This window comes from Cavia porcellus, unplaced genomic scaffold (genome assembly GCF_034190915.1).
Source record: "Cavia porcellus strain 051 isolate PalLab524CR breed Dunkin Hartley unplaced genomic scaffold, mCavPor4.1 scaffold_11, whole genome shotgun sequence".
Classification (NCBI taxonomy): domain Eukaryota; kingdom Metazoa; phylum Chordata; class Mammalia; order Rodentia; family Caviidae; genus Cavia; species Cavia porcellus.
Window position 1 is genome coordinate 522401 of NW_026947494.1, and position 22979 is coordinate 545379.

Genomic DNA, 22979 nt, shown 5'->3' on the forward strand with positions numbered 1-22979 from the left:
AATGTTATTAAAAGTATATTATCAGGGGTTGGGGATTTAACTCAGAGGAATAAGCACCTGCCTTGCAAGCACATGATCATGAGTTCAATCCCTGGTACTGGTAAAAAAAAAAAGTATATTATTGTGATATGTCTGTGATGGCCAACATCAAGAGGATTAAATTTTCCTTAATAGGATTTAAGACAATAGGAGTTTTAATTTAAAGATATTCTTGTACAAAGGTTTTATGTGGCTATGGTAATTGTTTTTGTATTATAGTTAATGTATACATGCCTGCAGATATGCAGGTCTTCTAAAGTGTGGAATAAGGACTGTTTATAATGATAGACTTTTCTTTCAAATTCAGATATCTGTCTTTAATAAAAAACTTATGTGATGTACATCCCTTAAATATTAGGTAAAAGCTTATGTCATATATATATATATATATATATATATATATAATTTGATACTGGGGATTGAACTTGTGACCTTGTGCTTGCCAGGCAGGCACTTGTGCCATTGAGCTAAACCCCCATTCCCCAAGAGATAAAACAATTTTAAAAATAATAAATAAATAAAATGGGGGAATACTACGTTAAAATGAACATTTAAGTATGTTACAAAATGTCAGCATGTTTGTCATGCTGCAGTTTTATGTATGGTTTTTATTTCTAACTTTCCATGTAGAATAATGTATTATCTGTTAATGGTCTTTAAGGATTCAAACATTAGAATATCCATGATGGTTAGAGAATAAAAGTTTTATTTACTCTAATTAGAGTACCTGATATTCAGGTAAGATAGTAATATTAAGCTTACTGTCTCCACTACAATATAATGTCATTAAACTTATCTTCTGGATGTTCAACAATTAAGGTTAAGAGACCAAAAGATTAGAAAAATAGATGAACTAGGAGAATTGCCAAAATTTAGGCCATGGCCCTTTGAGGTCTATGAAGATTGAAGACACTATGAGAACCTCTGCCGTGATATCCTGTAACTCAGTGGGGTCTCTGGTCTGATCAAGGAGATTATGGGACCACTAAAGGTGATCTATGATATGTTGTGTGCCTAAGCAGAATCACTAGGAGAGAGAAATCTCCCAAGTTTTCACAGAAAGCCACTTGGTCAAGCAATGGCCGTGACGTATCCAGAGGGCTAACACGGACAGAAACACTAAGAGGTGCTGTGCATGGTTCCAGGATAATTCCTGAGATTTAAATGACCTTAAGAGATAGCAAGAAATTGATTTTGAATGGTACAGGTCTCACTTTAACCTGGTCTTAAACATCCAGCAGAAAAGTATAACCATAAGAAAGCTGTCTGAAGAACTCTTCGAACACAACTCCTCCAAACTCAGTTGGATCAACTACAAAAACAGAGATGTGGGGAGCTACTGAGACAGTGATTGTTCACATGTGTGGAGCCAAAAGGGTAAGTGCCTGAAGAGGAATGCCCCAAGGGCATGGAGCGCCTGAGAAACACCCTGAGGGCATGGAGTGCTGGAAATGAACAGGTATGCCAGGCCTGAGAACAAGGGACATAAGAATCGAGCTGGTTAAGCCAAGGGGTGTGGTATGAGAAGTGTATAAATAAATGCATTTGGTGGTCAAGCAGTCTGTTCTCATTTGGAGGAAGGGCTCTATCTGACCCCAGCTTTCTGTTTCTATCTTTTTTTAATCTTCTCATTGTTCCCACCCCTGCCCCAACTTACAGAGCCCTTGCAGCAGGAATATTCCTGCCTTAGCTTCCCAGGGTGAAATGTTTCCTGTCTTCAAAGTGTCTTTAGCTATTGCCAGCAAAACCCCCGTGGCCTAATACTAACATCACCCCAGTCGTCCTCAAGGCTTACAGCCGGTGTATCAGACCCCTCCACTCATAACTCTTCTGCGTTTTGAATATTCTGTACTGAACTATTTCAGTTTTTAATCCATTTTTAATGCTCTGATTATCTGAGCATCCTTCTGCTTATGATCAGTCCCCTTCCATTCTCTGTGGAATTGGCTTTGATCACTCTTCCTTCTCCTATTTAGAAGCTACAGTTTTTCCTGTGTCCTTAATGTGCATATCTGATGACACCAAGCTAGAGCAAGACTGTTCTCCTAGAGAAACCCAGATTTCAGATGCACCTCCTTCCCCCTACTCCCGAACCTTCTGTCCAGGTTGAGGGCCCCAAGCAGCCTCCTGGATTTGCCCTGCAGGAATCCTGAGTTGAGCCAGGCCAGCCTCTGGATCATCCCCTGAATGTGGAAGCCGTTGTTTGTTTGTTTTGTTTTGAACAGCCTGTCACCAAGGATGTTCCATTTGGGTTTTATTCAAGAGTCCCTGTCTGCTCTCCCCCTGCTTGGAGGCCTAAACCTCCTTCCCTATAAAAACCCAAGCCTGGGCCCTCAGCTTGTCATTTATTCCTGTCAACCTGCTCCAGGGCAGCAGACCTGCCTCCCTCCCCTGCTCTAGTCATTGCATGGGAATCCACCTGGGCATTTAAAAGCATGCTTGTTACAGCTAGCAATTCTTCCTGGGTGGGGCATAAGAGGTTATGACATTATTTAGTCTTGACAAAAACAAATCAAGAAAGATTTTTAATTCTTTTTAAAAAGTTGTTATGAATAACTTTAGTCCTCAATATACCATCTTATCTCCAACCAGACTGGTGAATTTAGGAAGTCATGAGGGAGTCCTACTTCAAACTTCACCAGGTCTTGATAGTGGGCATCTCCTAATAACAAATGCTGGCATATTTTGAAATACCCTCCTAATGCTTCATTTCGGCAAACATTTTTTCATTAGCTTCCAAATAGCTTCACGGTTTAAATTCCAATCATAATGTTAACTTTTTACATATCTCCATGGTTCAATCTGTTGTTACATTTTCAGAAGTTAACACAGCTAAGTATGAAATCTTGGCCAGGCCAGTTGTTGGAGCTAGACTGGCATTTAAGCACCGCCCTCAGCAGGTAAGCAAGTAGTGGTTGTACCTGTGTGTGTGTGTGTGTGTGTGTGTGTGTGTGTGTGTGTGTGGTGTGGTGTCCTCTCCTCCTGTCACTTTCAGGCCCTTTCTTTTGTACCATCCTGGCTTATTTTAGAAGCACGATACTATCTAGCAGTTGGTAACACAGCAAAGGATGTCCTTGTAGTGGACGTGATAAGGCAAGGCGCGTCACCACAATCCCGAAATCTGGGTGGTTGAGTACCTGCTGTTTTTGTCTAGGCAAGGCCCAGTTCGAGTTTCGTGACTCAGGGACCCTCCTGCCGGAGAAGAGTACCCCCCACCGCCCCGCTTGGCCCCTGCAGCTCTCCCACGGGGTCCTGATCCGTCTGCGCTCAATTCCAGGTGTCTGTGAGCGGCAGTTATGTGGCAGATCACCTCCTGTTATGGTTGTTCTTTTATTTACTGAATGTCTGCTCTGCACCAGCCGCACGTCTAGGAGAACACCAGCTACAATACCCGCAACACCGTATCAGAACAGTACGGAAGTGGAATACGTAAAGTACTCGAGAGACCAGGAGGAAGGGGCGGAGGGTTAGGGTTAGGCGGGCGCTTGGGGTCGCCGCGAACGCGGGAGAGAGAGCGGGGAGGCCCGGATCGATCCCGGAGCAGCGCAGGCATCGGGTCTGACCTCCTCCGGTCCGTGGACAGCGACCCTAGTCCAGGTCCACAGCCGGCCGCCGGTCCTTGTAGAGCACACTGCACTGACAGCAACGCTGTTTCCAGGGGGCCCGGACCCCGCCCTTCCGGCCTCACGCCGGAAACGGAAGTGTCGGTCATCACCCACTTCCGGTCGGGACCTGTGTAGCGGCGGAGGCGCAGAAGGTGAGGCGAGACCTTGTTGACTACCATTAGTCTCCCTGGGAACTCGCCGGCCCTTCTCTCCCCTTCCCGGGCGCCCTCTAGGTGAGGGCGGAGCGGGGCCTCGATGCGGTGTCCTCTTTGGGAACTGACATTCCCCGTGTGGTCCTCCCACTGTGGGGTTCCTGTTCTCCGTAGGCGGCCCTGCTGTGGGGTCCCCTTGCCCGTGGGGTGATCTCCGGTGGGATCCGCTTCCCTGTGCGGGTTTTGCCGCGGTAGGGTCCCCATCCGTGTTCTGGGTCCCCGTTGTGGGGTCCCCTTTCCTGTTGCGTGTCCTCGAGGTGGAATTTCCCTCCCTGTGGGGTGACCACCACCCTGAGATCCTCTCCTTGTGTGGCGTCCCTGTGATAGGGTGGCTCCGGCCCCTGTTCCTGGCCTGAGCACTCCGAATTTGACAGTGTAAAGACTGCGATTGGAGTCCGTGCTGTTCAGGGTTTGTGCCTTCAGATTATATGTTTTGTCATTTCTGCTAGATTCTTTGTTGGATGTGCTTTGTCAGCTGCTAGGTGCCACTACCCAGGCTGTCTCCGCCCCACAGAAGGTATGGAAGAGGTAGCCGACTTTAGTCTGACATTGAGATGGTCATACGACCTTGCCGTATGTCCACCAGAGTAATTAGATATCCATTTCTAAAGTTCAACATCCTGGTTTGTGATTCACAATCACAGCGATTTTAATGTCAGTGGAAATGCTGAGGATGACATGTCAAAGAATAAGAAAACGAACACATACAAAGTCATACAGACCGTGGAATCTCCACATAGAAGGAAATGTAGAGAAAAGAAATTAGGCAGCAGTGTTTGCTTCTGTCATCTTTACGTTTTTCTGTCCTGCCCAGACATTCTGTGTTGGTGTACCTGGTTTCATAATTGAAAAAATAGAAGAAAGATACAGTGGTTACAATATCGTTCCATTTGAAAGAGAAGAGATGCAGTTTGTATAGACAGGGAAGAATTATTTACTGGAAACCCCACCATGGATTTCAGTGTTTTTCTGACAACATAGGAATGGGGAGTAAACAATTCTAGAAGGTGGGTCTTTTTCACATCTATGAAGCAGATGTTAAATAGCTCTAATGAAAGGCAACGAATGTTGGTTATGTCTCTTTGTTTGCTAGGGGTTCAGCACATAGCTCCACAACCAGGATGGTGTCTAAGCACCTTTACTCCATCTGCCATATCTGAGCAAAGGGAAACCTGTGCCATTTACTGTCAGTTTTGCTTTGAAAGGTGTTAATCCTGGAAATGGTGTTTTTTATATTCAAGAGTCGTTTTTTTGAGGGGAATCACAGGACTTTGTGCTTGCCCACTGCAGAGGTAAAGCGTGTGTGTCTCTATGTCTTTCGGAGGAGTCCTCCTGTAGCTGCTCTGTGAGCATGGCCATATTGTGGGGGAGGGCCCCAGAGAGAAAAAGTCAGCGGCCTGGAGGAGAGAAGTGCTGTAGAGAGGATATGATGTGGGAAGTGGTTGGATCTCATATGTAGACATCTGCCATGCCCATATCTCCCTTAAGGTCAGGCTTTCCCATGCTTGAGTCCCAAAAGGTTGTGCTTTTGTTAAGAAGCTTATAATCCACGTGCAGACTTTTTTTTTAGGTTCATTGAATTAAGCATTTGAGACAGTTCCAGATAATCATTTGGCTATTGAAAGGCAGGTTTAACGCCCACCTAATGTTCCTCCTCCTGTGCACACAGGTTGCCTGGGGTATGACACATGGGCAGATCCCACCTGCTCATTGGTCATGAAGGAAACAGACCGAGAGGCTGTGGCAACAGCAGTCCAGAGGGTTGCAGGAATGCTCCAGCGTCCAGATCAGCTGGACAAGGTGGAGCAGTATCGCCGAAGGGAAGCTCGGAAGAAAGCCTCTGTGGAGGCCAGACTGAAGGTAGGAGGCCTCAGATGTCATGAGCTGAGTTTCTGCTTCCTGCCTGATGCCATGTGGTGATTTTGCAAAATAAGATTTTGTGACGGAGTGGGAGGAGATAGAACTTCACTTCGCCTTACTGGGCAGTTCCTTCCAACAGTACACTGTCAAGTGTAGACTAAAAAGAAGGATAACAGTACTGAACATGTCACAGGTACTTTTTCAGTACTCTGAAAGTGTCAGTTTTAACTTTTTAAAACAACGCCTGCTTATTTAAAGCTCTTTTGCAAAGAGAGTTCTATTTCAGTCATTTCAATACCTATGATAGTGTGCTGACCGTGCGCTGGCATTGTGGAGAAAAGTGAGGTGAGGCATGTTATTTTTTTAAAATTTTATTTAAAGAGAAAAAAAAGCAAAACAGAAAAAAGGGTAGAGATAAAACAAGAATTTCAAAAAAAACACTAATCACTAGTTGATAAATTACATACTGTCATCTTAGAAATAGTTGCTCAAGTTACAAAATTAAAGCATACAAAGTAGACATTTAAACAGTGAGACTGCAAACCATTCTGCTCCATGATCCAACAAAAACTTAGTAATGTGCTTATCTATCTTACACACTTAAACATACATGCAGTTATATCCTTTGAGCACTTTCTTCTCTTTTTTACAATAGTAATTACACATTTTGGGTTTTATTACTCCTACAGTTTTTACTACTTTTTACACTAGACACACAATGTGATACAAATGATTCTTATTTATTCACTTATGAGGGTAGTCTCAAGTTGCCTCCATTTACCTATGAAGGCCTCAAGATCATCCTTTTTATAGCTGAGTGATATTCCACTTATAAAAATACCACATTCTTTTTTTTTTTATCCACTCTGCAGTTGATGGGCATTTTGGTTGTTTCCATTTAGCCATTATAAATTGTGCTGCTATGAAGTGAGGTATATTATTAAGAGTTGTGCTAGTGATACTCTTTTGTGGCTCCAGCACCCTGGAGACTAAAGCAGGAGGATTGCTTGAGCTTAGCAGTTCAGGGCTGGCCTGGCAACATGGGTAAGACTCCCTCCATCTCAAAAATTAAAAACAAAACAACAAAGAGGCTAGAGACATAATTCAGCATTTGAGTACTCTTAGCTGCATAAAGCCTTGGGTTTGAGCCCTAGCACGCCCCCAGCACGCATGCGTACACACACACAGATTTAAATATGGGATACAATTTTTCATTAGCTTTTATAATCTAATAAAACAAATTTAAAATGAGAATTTTATCAGATTTATTCAATACAAGAGTCAACTCGTTGAAATGACACCTGCCTGAGCAACACAAGGGGTAGTCAGTGTGTAAACAAATACACTACCTGAGTGACACTCGAGGTAAACTGTCAAGTGGTTAAGTTAGACACATTTAGTGTAATTAAAACCACAACCTGCGACATGCAGCAGAATAATTTTAGGGGTTTTAGAGTGTCTTTGACTAAAGTTATTCTCAAATTAATGGGTTGTGCATTCTTCCTGCTGAAAAACCATGCAAGTGCCATAGCTTGGGATTGTTCACATGGATTAACAAGGGACCTAAAGACTGCACTAATGTGAGACATCACTTTCATGCTAGTTAAAACAATTGTTTGGCCCTACCTGCCTTTTTAGCCTGAACTTTTAACTGTTGTAGAACTTGTGAGATTAATTAGCAATTGTTAGTGGTAGTGGTGAGTTAGAAACTTCAAGTAATCATTATGATCATAGTTAGATACTTCTGTACACAATAGAGACTCCTGGATAAGTTACTCCTGATGTGGATCATTCTACTGTTCTGCCCTTGCTTCCTGTTTACCATCTGCTATTTTCCCATTCCCCTACATGTGGTGGGCATTTCAATTGGCTCGAGGAATGGATCTGAATCTCAAATACACTAGTCAGCTTAGCTACCTGCACTGAGTCTGATCTGCTAAATGGAAGGCGCCTCTACTCCAAAGCTGATGAAGTCCCGACATTTTCTCTATGTAGATAGGACCTGTGGAGAAACAGAGATGCCAGAGGAGACTGGGTGGTGCCCTTCTAAAGACACTGTTCAGGGTGGCTACACACTCCCTGCATGCCCACCGTAGTATCTGACACCACTAGGCCGTGAGGGTGGACAGGGAATGTTGCAAGGTTTTTGCATTGAAGCTTTTTTAAAGCAAATTTTTTATTAATACATGTTTGCAGTACACTTATCACAGGGAGTTTGCACATGTGCATAATGCATCTCAGTGTTTGCTTGTTTTTGTCCCTTTCCTTCCTACTCCCTCCAGTGCTTGCTCCTCTTCCCATTTGCAAAGATTTTAGTTCTATTTTTAATTCACGCTTTAAAATTGTTTTTCCCTTCCTTCCCTCTTTTCACCTTCCATCTCTTGTTCCTCTTTCCATTTGAAAAAGATCTCCCTACTTCTTATTATCTGTCTTTTATTTTGCTCTTTATTTATACTTTGAGAATCCCATATAAGAGAATCCATGTAATACTTAAACTTGTGTGTCTATTTCACTTAACATTATGGTCTTAAGGTGCATTAATTTAGCTACAGCTTATCTTTTATGACAGAGTAGTACTCCATTGTATACAAATACTACATTTTTTTATTCATTCATCTGTTGATAGGTTGTTTCTAAGATGTAGCTGTTAGAAGTGCTGCTATAAACATGACTATGCATGTATCACTGTAAAATGTCTTTAACTCTTTCAAGCAGATTCCTTGAAGGTGAATATCTGAGTCAAATGGAATTTCTAGTTTTAGTGTTTTGAGGAATTTCCATAATGGTCTCCATAGTGGTTGTACTAGTTTACATTCTCACCAATAACTTAAAAGTGTTCCTTTTATCCTCCAGCCTCTCCAGTATATGTTATTATTTGATTTCTTAATGATGGCCTTTATTTTTGGATTAAGTTGGTATCTGTGTTTTAATTTGCATTTCTCTAATGGCCAGGAATATTTAACATTTTTTTCACATTTTTATTGGCCATCAGTACTTCTGAGAGGTGTCTGTTCATTTCAGCTGCCCAATTTTTGATTGGGTCTTTTATTTTGGGAAATCTAATCTGTTTTGAGTTCTTTATATACATAGGTGTCAGTCCTGAGAAATAGTTGAATCAATTTTTTACCCATTCTGTAGGTTATCTTTTCACTGTTAGTTGTTTCCTTTGAGACACAGAAATTTTTAATTTGAAACAAATCCATTTGTTGATTTTTGGTATTTCTTGTGCTATTGGGGTTTTGTTCAGGAAGTTCTTGCCTTTGCCTGTGTCTTTGTATTTTGTCTTCTAGCAGATTGTTTCTGTTTAACATTTAGATCTTTGATCCATTTTGATTTTAGTTTAGTACATAGTAAAATATACAGGTCTAGACTTAATCTTCTGATTGTGGTTATCCAGTTTTCACAGCACCATTTTATTAAAGTTGCTGGCTTTCTTTAAAAGTTTGTTTTTGGCCCCTTTATTGAAGATTAAATGGTTGAGTGTATCCGAGTTTGTTTCTGCTTTATCTGTCCTATGTCACTGACCCTCATTTTTGTTTTCATCATTGTAGCTCTGTAATATAACTTCCATCTGGGATTGTGATGCTTCTGCTTTGCTATTGTTACCCATAATTACTTTATTGTTCTAAATCTCTGGTTCCATATGAATTTTTGGGTGATTTTCTCTAGGTCTGTGAGGAATGCTATTGGTATTGAGATGGAGACTGTATTAATTCTGTGTATCAGTTTTGGCAGTATGACTATTTTTACTATATTGGTTTTGCTTATCCAGAAACATGAGATATCTTTCCATTTTGTAATATTCTCTTCAATTTCCTTTTTTATCAGAGTGATGTAATTTTTTGTGGGGCTCTGTCACTTCCTTGGTTAGGTTAATTCCTAAGTATTTAATTTTTCTTGATACCGTTGTGAATGGTATTATTTTCCTGATTTCTTTCTCAGTTCATTATTAGTGTGTAGGAGTGCTGTTGATTTTATATCCTGCTACATTGCTAGATTTGTTTATTCTAGGCATTTTTTTAGTGGGGTTAGTTTTTTTTGTTTTGTTTTATAGAAAATGATACTTTGACTTCTTCCTTAGGACCTCTGCGTCTCCCTTTTATTTCTTTCTGTTAACTGACTGTTCTAATGTTTTGAGGAATATGCTAAACGGGAATGATGGCATCTTTGTTTTGCTCCTGATTGTAGAGGGAAAGCTTTCAGTTTTTCCCCATGTAATGTGATGTTGGCAGTAGGTTTGTCATAAATGGCTTTTATCAGATTGAGGGTTGGTCCTTCTGTAGCTATTTTCTTTAGGGCTTTAACCATGAATAGATGCTGGATTTTGTGAAAGGCATGTTCTGCATTTATTGAGACAATCATGTAACTTTTGTCTTTGTTTCTTTCTACGTGATGAATTGTATTTATTGATTCGTGCAGGATGAACATCCTTGCATACCTCGGATGAAGCCTACTTAGTCATGATGTATGATCTTTTTGATGCATTCTGTTTGCCAATATCTTGAGGATTTTTACATCTATGTATGTTAGAGAGATTGGTCTGTAATTCTCTTTTTTTTTTGGATGCCTGTCTACAAGGTTTTGGGATCAGAGTAATGCTAGTTCTAGAAATGACTTTGGGAGTACTTCCTTTTTTTCAGTTTCATTAGAGTTTAAGGAGTATTGTCATTAGATCTTCTCTGAAGTTCCTGTAGAATTCGAGAGTGAATTCTCAGGCCCTGGACTTTCCTTGGTAAGCTGTTTTGTTTTGTTTTTTGTTTTTTTACTGCTGCAATTTCATTTCCTGTTTGTGGACTATTCCAGATTTTTAAGTCTTTTTGGTTCCGCTTTGGTAATTCACATGTATTTAGGAAACCCTCCATTTCTTCTCATTTCTCCACTTTATTGATATACAAGTTTGTGAAGTAGTTGGTAATAATATCTTGACTTTTGGGAATGTCTGTTGTGATTTCACCTTTTTTCATTTCTGATTGAATTGATTTATATGCTTAGTCTCTTTGGTAAGACTAAGAGATTGTTTTGTTCTGACAAAAAAACATTTTTTGATTCATTGATTCTTTGTATTTTTGTAAAATTAGTTTCTGCTCTGATCTTTATAATTTCTTTCCAATAGCTCTAGATTTAGAGCATTTTTTTTCTATAAGATCTTGATGTATATCATTGTTATTTATTTTGGGGTTCTCTTTTTCTGATGTAGGCATTCATAGCTATAAGCTTCCCTCTTAAGGCTGCTTTTATCATGTCCCATAAATTCTGATATGTTGTACTGGCATTGTTTAATTATAGCGATTGTATTATTTCTTCATTGACTTTTTAAGAGTGTGTTGATTAATTTCCATGTGTTTGTATAATTTCTGTGGTTTCTTTTATCACTAATATTTAGTTTCATTGCACTCTGATCTGATAATATGCATGTAAAGTTGAATTTATTTTGCATTTACTTAAATATGCTTTATTTGTTAATATGTGGTCTGTTTTGGAGAAAGCTCCACGTGTTGCCAAAAAGAATGTATTTTCTGTTGTTGGGTAGAACATGCTTATGTGTATCTATTAGGTCCCTTTGTTTGAAGTTTTGGTTCTATGATTTTTTTTAAGTTTTTTTTTTTTTTTAATCGGTACCCAGGATCGAACTCACGACCGCATACTTGTAAGGCAGGCACTTATGCTGCTGAGCTAAATCCCCAGCCCTGTTCTATGATTTTTTTAATTGTTGTTATTTTGTTTATTTGTGATTGGGGTATTGGAGTCTACTGTAATTGTTTTGAAATCTGATCTTGTTATTTTCAGTAGTGTTTGTTTTATGAAGTTGGGTGCACTATTTTTTGATGCATTTATGTTTGTAATTGTTGCCTCTTCCTGTCGAATGTTTCCAATTTGTAGTGACTTTCTTTGCCTCTTCTGATCGGTTTTGGCTTAAAGTCCAATTTTTCTGAAAATAAGATGCTACACCTACTTGTTTTCAGATTCCCATTGCATGGAATATTGTTTTCTATTCTTTGACTTTTTCAGTCTATGAAATTCTTTTTGAATTAAATGTGTTTCATATAAATAGCAATTACTGGATCATATTTCTTGATCCATTCTGCTAATACACCTTTTGATTGGTAAATTGAGACCATTCACATCAATGACTAAAATAATAGGTACTGACTTATTCCTGTCATTGTATTCTTTTCCTGCTGCTAATTCTTTTTCCTTTCTCTTCTGCTGAATTATTCGCTGTGCCTAGTGCATTCATTCTACTAGGTTTTGGCTTTGTTAGGTTCATTGTCTCTTTCTGTGATATCCTTGAGACTGTTTTGAAGTACTGCTTGGTGGTCATAAATTTCTTTAGGTGCTCTGTATCATGGAAATATCTTAATTCTCCATCAGTTCTGAATGATAATTTTTCTGATGTCTGAGTTAGAAGTTGTTTTCTTTTAGGGCTTAAAACACCACTCTAAGCTCTCCATTACTTCAAGATTTGTTTTGAGAAGTCTACCATAATTCTGACAGATTTACCTTTGTAAGTGACTTGTGTTTCTCTAACACTTCTCTAATAGCTTCTAAGATTCTGTTCTTGTGTTAGGTTTCTGGTACTTTGACTATGATGTCTTGGGGTGATTCTTTTCTAATTGTGGCTATTTGGGCTCTGTATACCTCACTTATCTATATATTAAATTCTTTTTCTATGTTTGGAAAGTTTTCTGCTATTATTACTTTTCTCTTAAATAAAATTGTATTGGTATATTTTAGATATACATACATAATGATCACATTCATCATAGAGAACTTGTACCTGTACATGATGACTTTTTTTCCCATTCCCCTACCGTAATTATTCTGTAAACAGGTTTTTGACGCCCTTTGTGCCGTCTTCTGATTTTTCATGAATTCCAATTAGCCTCATTCTTCTTTGTGTCACATAGCAGCGGTTGGATCCATTTTCATGCTTTCTTGTTTTTAAGATGTCTCTCATTAATTTATCACTAACCACAGCCCTATCTTACAGATCTGGCACTCTGTCCTCATATTGGTCACTTCTGCTCCCCGTACTTTCAATAAAAATTTTAATCTGAATTTCGGTGTGGAACTTTTTCTTTTTGAACTCCAGTTCTTTCTATGCTGTGCATTCATGGTTTGCATCTCTTTCTTTGGCTCCTCTAGTTTTTTGTTTTGTTTTGTTTTGTTTTTTGTTGTTGTTAGTGTCTTTTCTGGACTTGCTGATGATTTTTTAGGATCATTATCTTTTAATTATATATGCTTTGAATATACCAAACACCTTATTGAACTACTTTGTTACTTCCACTGTTAACTATTTTACATATTTCAGTTGTGTGGCTTTTTATTTTTTACCTTTTGGTGCTTCCTGGATTGGCTTTGGGGAAGTTGAGGGTTTTGTTTTGCTTTGTTTTTTCGAGACAGGGGCTCACTGTGTAGTTCAGGCTGGGCTTGAATTCCCTGTGTAGCTCAAACTGGCTTCAGACTCGCTTCAATCCTTCTGCCTCAGCCTCTCGAATGCTGGGATTGCAGGTGTGTACTACTGTTCTTGACTAGGCACTTTTTCTTGTTTGTATTTTTTGTTTGTTTTCTGTGCAATCCATCTCACAGATTGATTATAGTGGGTAACTTTTTTTGCTCATATGGAGACCTCTTTAGTTAATCTGTACTTTTCAGAGATCTCCTCTAGGCATAGGTAGCAGATTGATAAAATTTAAGATTATCCAAGCAAGGATAGACATTACGAGGAATAGCATGAAAAAAGTAGAATTTGAAAATTGAATGAAATGATGGGATGAAGGTAATAAAATTGAACTAAAGGATCCTATTTAGGAGTAACAGGAAATTAACAATTAGTTAAAAGCAATAGAAAAAAAACAAGGAAAAGGATAAATAATTAAAATAGTAAAGTAGAAGAAAAAGAAAAATAAGGGAAAAAGTTAAAAGAAAGTGAGACAAGAGAGAGGGATAAAAATCAAATGAATACAATAATAAATAAGGGGGGAGAAAAAGAAAATGGAAAATAAAACTCCGAACACCACCAAAAATCCCAAAACAGAAAACTAAAAGAAGAGGAAAGAAAATTCCTGTGTATTTCCAAATGGGTGTTTTTCTTCCAGAATCTATAGTCTTTGGAATCCAGCAAATCACATTCCTCTCTGACCCCCACCTTATATTTTGTGGGTTTGTATGGTGATCTCTCTTTTTGAGAGGTTCCCTATTGTAAACCCAGTCTATGGCAACTGAGCTAACCCATGTCCCTGCTTATGTTAGTGCACAGGGAATGTTCTCCTTTGGGTGTAGACGGTGGGAAGGGGGCTTAAGCAGACTGCAAGACTCAACCCCATCACCTTCAGACCCAGCGACCTCTGAAAGCCAGACACCCTGAACCCTGAACAGTGTCGTTTTCTGGACTGAGCTTGAACTTCTCAGGGGATCTCTGAGGATCTGTGTCTAGTTCTGTGTCCCCCACTCTTGTAGTCTGTCTCTCATGGCTGTCTCTTACCCAGTTACTGTGACAGGATAGCAACTCAGTCCTGGAGTGAAGTTGTAGTATAGATGTTCTATGACTCAATCCCATGCTAGCAACCCTTTTTATAAATGGCAGTTGATTCTCTCACAGTATGACGACGTCTGCATTGGTGGTTTTCTCTAACTCTATCCTACCACGTAGAAGTCATCCGCGGTAAAACCCCACACTTGTTTTGTTTTGTTTTTACACCAGTATATATTTTTCATGGGCTAGCACTGCTGGTCCATCCATTACTTCTCCCTGAAGCAGCCAGCTCTTCTGGGCTTACTTCTTCTAGTAGGCATTGGTCTCTTCTTCAGTTAGGTTGGCTGCTTGGTAGTTATTTCTGTAGATCTGTGCTTTTCAGTACAGTTTGCAAAAATAAAATAGCTCCAGTGTCCCAAAGGAAATTAGATGGAATCCAATCAGGATCTGTTATTCTGGACTTTGGCCTCATCTAAAATTAGATCCATGGGTTGGTTGGCACTTTCACGCCCCATACAGTGGGGAAACAAAACGCAGAGCTGGTTCAGAATCAGCAGTAGCCATGCCAGGGCACAGAATCTGTGGATGTGGATCTGATCAGGCACCTGACCCACCATTCACTGGAGCTGTGGGGCTCCAATGTGTTTGTTCCATGGGACACTTTGAGGCTTTAAAATGCATAATTATTCTGTTTTCAGGCAAAAGCAAAAGTTACCAAAGGAATCAAGTAAATCCTTCTTAAGTTTATTCTTTTTTCTGCTATTGACAAACATGCTGGTGTCTCCCCTTAGGCTGCAATCCAGTCACAGCTAGATGGGGTGCGTACAGGTCTAAGCCAGCTCCATAATGCACTTAATGATGTTAAAGACATTCAGCAGTCGCTAGCTGATGTCAGCAAGGACTGGAGGCAGAGCATCAACACCATTGAGAGCCTCAAGGATGTGAAGGATGCGGTGGTCCAGCATAGCCAGCTGGCCGCAGCTGTGGAAAACCTCAAGAACATCTTCTCAGGTAAGTGCAGACAGCAGGCTGGGGCCACTGGAACTCTCTCAGTGGTGCCTTCTCCGGTTCACGCTTGTTTTCCCTCCAGAGGTGGGGAGCTCTAGGTATTATTGAGGCAAATCCAGCACTTTTGTGCAGTGCACTTCTTAGGCTATCCCATAGTAAAGGGTAGGCTTGCTTCCTTCCTGCCTGCTGACCTGCTCCTGTCTAAGTATGGATGGAAAAGATGTTAGGAAAGTTCAAACCAGTGGAAAGTGCACAGTTCTGTGTCAGGAAAGAGCATGGAAGTGGACTGCGGAGCCAGAGCCATTGCAAAGAGGTACCTGTGAATGAAGGAGCAGCAGAGAGGTGGCCACACACACATACTGTAGAGGCTGGGGCCTGCGTGGGGAAAGCAGACTAAGGTGGGGTGACGGACCACCTGAGGCACAGGAGTAGGAGAGCACCAGGCTCAAGCTGGGTATGGGAGCCACAAAACAGGTAAAGGATAGGTGGCCTCAGCTCCATGGACTGGAGTGGACCCAGCAGGGAAAGGAGACAGGACTGGCACTTGCAGAGTCATCTCTCTGATCCCAGCTAGTGAAAGGCGAGTGCTCTTAGCCCATCATCGGGCAATGTCAGCTGTTCGTGCGTGCTGGCCATAGCAGGAGTTGAGAAATGTTGCCTCTTCTGCCATCTGGGACGGTTCTAGGTTTGATTTTAGCTTTCTGAATGTTTGGCGAATTCACCAGTGAGTCCCGCAGATACAGAGTTTTTCTCTGTAGGGAGATTGTTGATTACTGATTCAGTTTCCTTACTATCTGTGGGTCGATTCAGATTTTTTGTTTGTGGTTCAATCTTGGCAGGCTTTGTGTTTTGAGAAACTTGTCTATTGCACCTAAGTTTTCCAGTCTGTTAGTGTAACAAGTTTTCAGTGTATTGTCCTTTACTGTTCTCTGGGTTTCTGAAGATAGTTATATCCCCAGTTTCAATTTTGATTTTATTTATTGGAATTTTCTCTGTTTTTTTCCCTTAGTCCATCTAAAGTAAGTTTGCCAGTTTCATTGATCTTGTTAAAGAACTGATTTTTATTGATTTTGATTTTCTTAATTGCTTTTGTATTCTCTGTTTTGTTTATCTCAGCCCTGGTCTTTATTATGTCCTTTCTTCTGGCTTTGGGCTTTAAATGGCACTCTGTAAAAGCTCCTTAAGTGGTAAGATTAGGTTGTGGATATGAAATCTTTTTTTAATCAAAGCGTTTCTAGATAAACATTTCATGTTTTAACACTACTTTTACTGCATCCCCTAAAGTTTTGGTATGTTATATTTTCCTTTTCATTCTTGTTTTATTGGGGTTTTTTTTTTGTTTGTTTGTTTTGGTTTTTGAGACAGGGTCTCCCTACTTGCTGAGGTCCTTCTGCCTCAACCTCCTGAAGGCTGAGCTTACAGCTGTGCGCCTCCACTCCAATTTTCATTTTATTTTTATTCATCTTTAATCGTTTTTAATTTTTCCTCATGATTTCTTACTTGCCCTATTAAGAGTATTGTCTAATTTCCACACATATGTGGATTTTTCAGATTTCCTACTATTAACAGATTTCTAATTTCAAATTCTTTTTGGAGAAGATATTCTGTACATGTGTCTTTTTAAAAACTCTTGTGAGATTTAATTTGTGATGTAAATATAATGTACCTGAAGAATGCTGATCGTGAAGGGTGTGTGCTGTCTTGGTGCTGCTCCTGTGTGCCATGTGTTTAGTTGAGCTTGTCTGTTGTGCTGTTCAGGTCCTCTGTTTTCCTGCTTACCCTTCGCTTGCCTGTCCCATCCATTGAGAGGAGGTGCTGAAGAACTGCTTCTGCCTTAACGTCTGTCCATTTTTGACATATAGGTAGTTTCATAAATGTATATTTTCACATTCCAAGCTGTCCTAGAATTCATGTAACCCAGGCTGCCTCGGTCTCCTGAGTGCCTGGATTATGGGCCTACACTACATCCTGGACTCACTTCGTATGTTTTAATTGTCTGTTAGTAAGTGTAGAAATGTCTCTAATTGTTGTAATTGTATAATCATTTGGAACCTTCTGTCTGTAAATGGCCTTCCTTGTCTTGTTAGCTTTTTGGCTTAAAATCTGTTTTGTCCTCATGTTCTCTTTTGGTGACATTTGCATGGAGTATCTTTCAGTCTTTTTGTCTCTTTGACTTTAAATTCAGACTCCTGTGGACACATATATTTTAAAACCCATTTGTTTGATTGATTAGAGAGTTTAATCTGTTTATAGTTAGAGGAATTACTGCCTGGTGTGGTGGTGCTTACTGTTAATCCCAACTACTGGGCAGCTAAGATAAAAGTATCTCAAGTTGGAAGCCAAACTGGACAATTTAGCAAGACCCTAGCTCAAAAAGGGGTGGGTTATAGCTCAGTACTCCTTGGGTTCAATTCTCAGTACTTAAATAAGAAGGATAAAGAAGGAAGAATTACTAATAGTGACTTGTGTCATTTTGTTCTTTGTTTTCCATATGCAGTGTAACTATTTTTTGCCCCTCATTTCCTCAGTTAGTCTTTGGTGTTACTTATTTTTTTCTTCAATCAGCTTTTATTGGTACATTTTAGATATATATAGTGATCACATTCATCATAGAGAATTTGCACCTATACATGACAGAACTTCTTCTTTCCACATTCCTCTACCCTCCCTTCAACCCTTACTATAGTCTCCCATTTCCAAAAGCTGCATTTCCCATTTTTCCTTTGTCTCTCACTTTTTTTTTTACTTTTCCCTTCTTTCTTCTTTACTTTTCCCTTCTTTTTTTTACTTTTCCCTCCCCCTCTTTGGTGATTTTGAGGGTTTGTTTTTATTTTGTTTTTTATAAAAGAAACGTTACAATTTTTTTTTCATTTCTTTCAGGTGTATTGTATAGCTGTTGTCTTTATGGTTACCATGGAAATTATATTTACCATTTTAACGATACATCACTGGGGTTTGAATTTATATCAGCTTAACCTCAGTAACACACAAATACTGTTTTTGTCACCTTCCTCCTTTTGTTTGTTGGAGCCACAGTATTACATCTTTGCACATTGCATAACCAAAAACAGACCAATAATTCTTTTCTTAAAAATACATTGAAAGTGAAATGTGCAGTTACACTCCAGAGTTATATTATTAATAGGTTTTAAACCAATTTTTAATGTGTTGTTTTCTTAAATCATACTGAAAACAAGTTGGGTTAAAAACTAAAATTATAGGGGCTGGGGATTTCGTTCAGCGGCATATGCACCTGCCTTGCAAGTGCGCAGTCATGAGTTCGATCCCCGGTACTAATAAAAAAAAAATTATACTAGAATTTATAATTCCCACTGTATTTACTTCTGTTGAGACCTGTATGTCTTCATATGCTTCCAGTTACTGTCCATTTACTGTTCGCAAGTTCCTGTGTTATCTTTTTATTTCCCCCTGCAGAGCAGGCCTAATTTTAAGGAGCATGAGTCACTTGGGAATGTCTTAACTTCTCCTCGCTGATTGTTGTTCCCTTCTCCCCAGTGGGGAGCATATTAGGCAAGGGCTTTCCAGGGAGTGGTACTCTCAGCTCTCCCTTCATGGGTTTCATGGGTGTGAGATTCTTAGTTGTAGTGTTTGTCTTTTTCATGTTGCATGCATTTCTTTGCTTGCCACATTGGGAGGTCGTTGAGCTTCCTGGATATTTAATATTTTTGTATCTTTCATCAAACTTAGAAGTTTGTATCCATTATTCCTTCAAATAGTCTCTCTCCTCCTCTGGAGCTCTCCGTCTGCTGGCTTGCTTGTCAGGTCCACTAGGACCCATGGGCTTGATTCCCTTTTTTTCAGTTTTCTTTCTGTTCTTCATGTGTGGTAATTCTTATTGTTTTCCCCTCATACTCAGTATCTCTTTCTTTGGCCTATACAAATTTGCTGTGAACTGTTCTTATAAACTTTTTATTACAAATCTTTTTGTATTGTCAGTTCCAGAGTTTCTTTTTAGATTTCCATTTTGTTTATACATTGTTTTCTTTACATTCTTTATAGTTCACTTTAGTTCTTGAGTATCTATAAAAAGTGGTTTAAAAGTCTATCTGGTAGGCTTCCATCAGGTCTTTTTCAGGGATAGTTTCCCTTTTTTTTTTTTTTTTTCCTTTGAACTGGAACATTGCCTTCTTTTTGCTATATCTTTTTTTTTTTTTAGTTGAAAATTAGGCATTTGAATCTAACAATATAGTGACTGTGGAGTCAAAGCCCCCATTGCAGTTTTTAGAGAACAGGGTTCTTTAACATGCTGGCTCCTGAGAGCTTGCACAAGCTGCTCTAGGAACATTATACAACTGCATGCCACAGGGTAGAGGTAGAGGTAGAGGTAGGCAGCAGGTACTGTGTGGAGGTCTGGTATTGACCAAAATTAGCCCAGTGTATGGTCTAAGCCTTTCTCTGAGAGATTCCAGCCTTTAGTAGACTCCAGAGTTCAAAATAGTAATGCCACACAGATTCTACCAGTACAGATGCCCAGGCAGGAAGACCCCTGTTTGGTGTCTCCCAGAACCTGCACGTGGTGGTCTTTGATGTGTTTTTTATGATACTGACTTGTCCCTTGTCTGTAGTGCCTGAGATTGTAAGAGAGACCCAGGACCTGATCGAGCAAGGGGCTCTCCTGCAAGCCCACCGGAAGCTGATGGACTTGGAGTGCTCTCGGGATGGACTGATGTGTGAGCAGTACCGCATGGATAGTGGGAACACGCGGGACATGACCCTTATCCACAGCTACTTCGGCAGCACACAGGGACTCTCTGATGAGCTGGCCAAGCAACTGTGGATGGTGCTGCAGAGGTCGCTAGGAACTGTCCGCAGAGATCCCACCCTGCTGGTCAATGTGGTCAGGATCATTGAAAGGGAGGAAAAAATTGACAGGCGTATACTTGACCGAAAAAAACAAACTGGCTTTGTTCCTCCTGGGAGGCCCAAAAATTGGAAAGAGAAAATGTTTGCCATCTTGGACAGAACTGTGACAACTAGAATTGAGGGCACGCAGGCAGATACCCGGGAGTCTGACAAGATGTGGCTTGTACGACACCTGGAAATCATAAGGAAATATGTTCTGGATGACCTCATCGTTGCCAAAAACCTGATGGTTCAATGCTTCCCTCCACATTATGAGATCTTTAAAAACCTCCTGAGCATGTACCACCAGGCTCTGAGCACAAGAATGCAGGACCTAGCTTCAGAGGACCTGGAGGCCAACGAGATCGTGAGTCTGCTGACGTGGGTCTTGAACACCTACACAAGGTAGAACCTGTGTGTTTCTTTATGTGAAGATAGCTGCACAAATATACTCACAGGCAGTATGCACAGTCTCCTGAGTCCAGCTATGGACTTTGCTTTTTGGTTTGTGGAGATGTTTCTTGTTCACTGATTGTACACTTACCTGAAAATAAGGGCCAACCTTTGGTTTGGATGTGGGTGGTGTTTCTGCTCTCATCCTGGAGCATGACTTGTGTACTTTGTGTCAGGCTATTCCTGTGTGTAGACTTGGTTCCTCAAAGTGATACCCTGAGGCAGGTATATATTCCCTGTTCTACAGGTGAGAGTATGTGGCCTCAGAAGATACTATGACCTTCATTTAATCACTTGGCTGGTGAGGAGACTACCAATTTTGACTTGCCTTACCAGTACAGTGTGGCAGTTAGCATTTCAAGAAATAAAGAACTCCCAGCCAGGTACAGAGGAGCATACCCATAATCCTAGCACTCAGGAGGCTGAGGCAAGAGGATTTAGTAGTTAAGAGATGATCCTGGACAGTAGAGTGAGAGCTGAGACCGTTACAAGTTACAGTTACAAGTGTATGCAATTATAGAAAAATCAGTAGTGCTTTCGCAGTTTTCATTAGATTTTGTTACTTCATATGAGGGAACATTAGCTACTTTTTGTGTAACAGCATTTGAAAATTGACCCAGTGGTAGGGTCTCCTGAAATTTTGTAAGGTTAAGTAGTTGAAATATAGCTTAATTTTGCATGGTTCTAGGAAACAGTATTAAGTGTTATAATCTAATACTTTCATGAGTTTTTTTCATACCTTGCTGGTAAGATAAACATTGAAGTTGATTATTTTTTGTGATTTTGTAATTTATTTACAAGATTTATCTAACTGCTTATGGTAGGGAGTTTATACACTTCAATACAGAAAGATGTGAAGAGAAAGAAAATTTGAAACAAAGTCAGAAAAGGTGGTTGTTGCTTCTTAGCATAACTTTGGTGTGTAGCCTGAAACTCATTACATGGTGCATACATGCCGACAGGCTCTGGAGGTAGAAAGTACTATGATCGTCTCCATGGATAGGTGAGCAGTTAGGAAGCAAGATTCAGGCTGGGCCCTGAATCCTGGCTCCAAGTCTGAACCTTGGAGAGTGAGGAGTATATTAATGAGGTTTGTGCAGTCTGTGTCCTGGTTGTATAGCTTCACTGCTAGGCTGTGAGCTCTGTTCATACTGGCTACATGGTCCCTCAGGCCGACCTCTCTCAGACATAGTCTTCAGACTGGGGTGTCTCTCATGTATGCCCCTCAGGCCAGGATCTCATCCACATGCCCCTTGGTCTGAGCTGTCTCCTACATGTCCCCTGAAACCTGGCTCTCTCCAAAGCATCTGCACTGCTCTCTGGAATTCTCTTTACACACTGAATGAAGTTTCTTTTTTTGTACTGGAAATCAAACTTATGACTTCGTACTTGCCAGGCAGCTGCTGTGCTGCTGAGCTCCAGCCCCTTCATGGAGCGTCTCAGCACAGAAGTACTCAGGTAAAATTAATGATCTTTGAATACTTAGAGAATTTTATAAAGCACTTTTCAACTCAGCTAGATCTTGGATTTCTGTATGTGTGCACTTTTGCATATAAATGTGAATTTGGACTTGACCCCAGGGCCTTTTAACTGAACTAAAGCTCCAGCCTTTTTTATTTTTTATTTTGAGGCTATGTCTCACCAAGTATAAGTTTCCTAGTGTGGCTCAAACTTGCAACCCTCCTGCCTCAGCTTCCCAGAGTATTTAAATTACAGGCTTATACTACCATACCTGGCCTTGCATTTTATAGGTTGACTAGCTAGTAATAATATCGTTCAGTTATTCTAAGTTTGTTTTTAGGGAATGTACTGTGTAAGTTCTCTGAGCAGTGAACCTCTAGACATTGTGGTCTCCCCTCTCCTTTCCTTCTTGGCAGTACTCCAGATTGAACCCATGGCCTTCAAACTGAGCAGTGCAGCCTAAGTTCCCCAGTCTGGCTTCAGACTTACAGTCTTCCTGCCTCAGCCTCTTTAATAGCTGTGATTATAGGGATATATCACCATGCCCAGCAAAACTCTAGACTTTGTAAGAACCAAGCTACATTCACAGACATTGTTTTGCATGGAAATTTTTGCCTGAAACTTAGTTCACATTACCCTGCATTCTGCACAATACTGAATGTAGTTTTGATTTTTTGCTGACCTGTTTTCCACAAGTAATGCCATGTATGGTGTGCCTGGTCTGCATCTTCCTGCAGATTGTGATGGTGACTGCAGTGGCATGTTCCCTAGGGTATGGTTCTGCTCATCACCTAATAATGCCGAACTAGCAGTGCCTCCTGCTTTTGAGAGGCTCTAGAGACACAGTGAGTTAGACAGATGGGCCTCACAGTCATGACTCTTTCCTGCATTTGAGCTGCTGGTACAAAGGGACAAGGCCAGCATCAAGGAGATACACATGGCCATAGTCTGTGAGGTGACATCACATGGGACCCCAAGACACTCAACTCCTCAGCCAGCATG

General features: G+C 40.4%; 1 protein-coding gene across 4 annotated transcripts in view; it reads left to right on the forward strand.

The window, feature by feature from the left end:
• Nucleotides 1–3657: 3657 nt before the first annotated feature.
• Exoc3 (exocyst complex component 3) overlaps nucleotides 3658–22979 on the forward strand; it is a 31928-nt gene continuing 12606 nt past the window's right edge. The window contains exons 1-4 of one of the 4 annotated variants that reach the window (XM_003462114.5): nucleotides 3664–3796; nucleotides 5526–5716; nucleotides 14984–15203; nucleotides 19787–20468. In XM_003462114.5, the coding sequence (XP_003462162.1) occupies nucleotides 5573–5716; nucleotides 14984–15203; nucleotides 19787–20468 (1046 nt within the window). In that variant the 5' untranslated portion in view covers nucleotides 3664–3796; nucleotides 5526–5572. Of the gene's footprint in view, nucleotides 3878–5525; nucleotides 5717–14983; nucleotides 15204–19786; nucleotides 20469–22979 lie in introns of all 4 variants that reach the window. The other 3 variants (XM_013140912.3, XM_013140918.3, XM_013140921.3) reach the window with 3 other exon arrangements.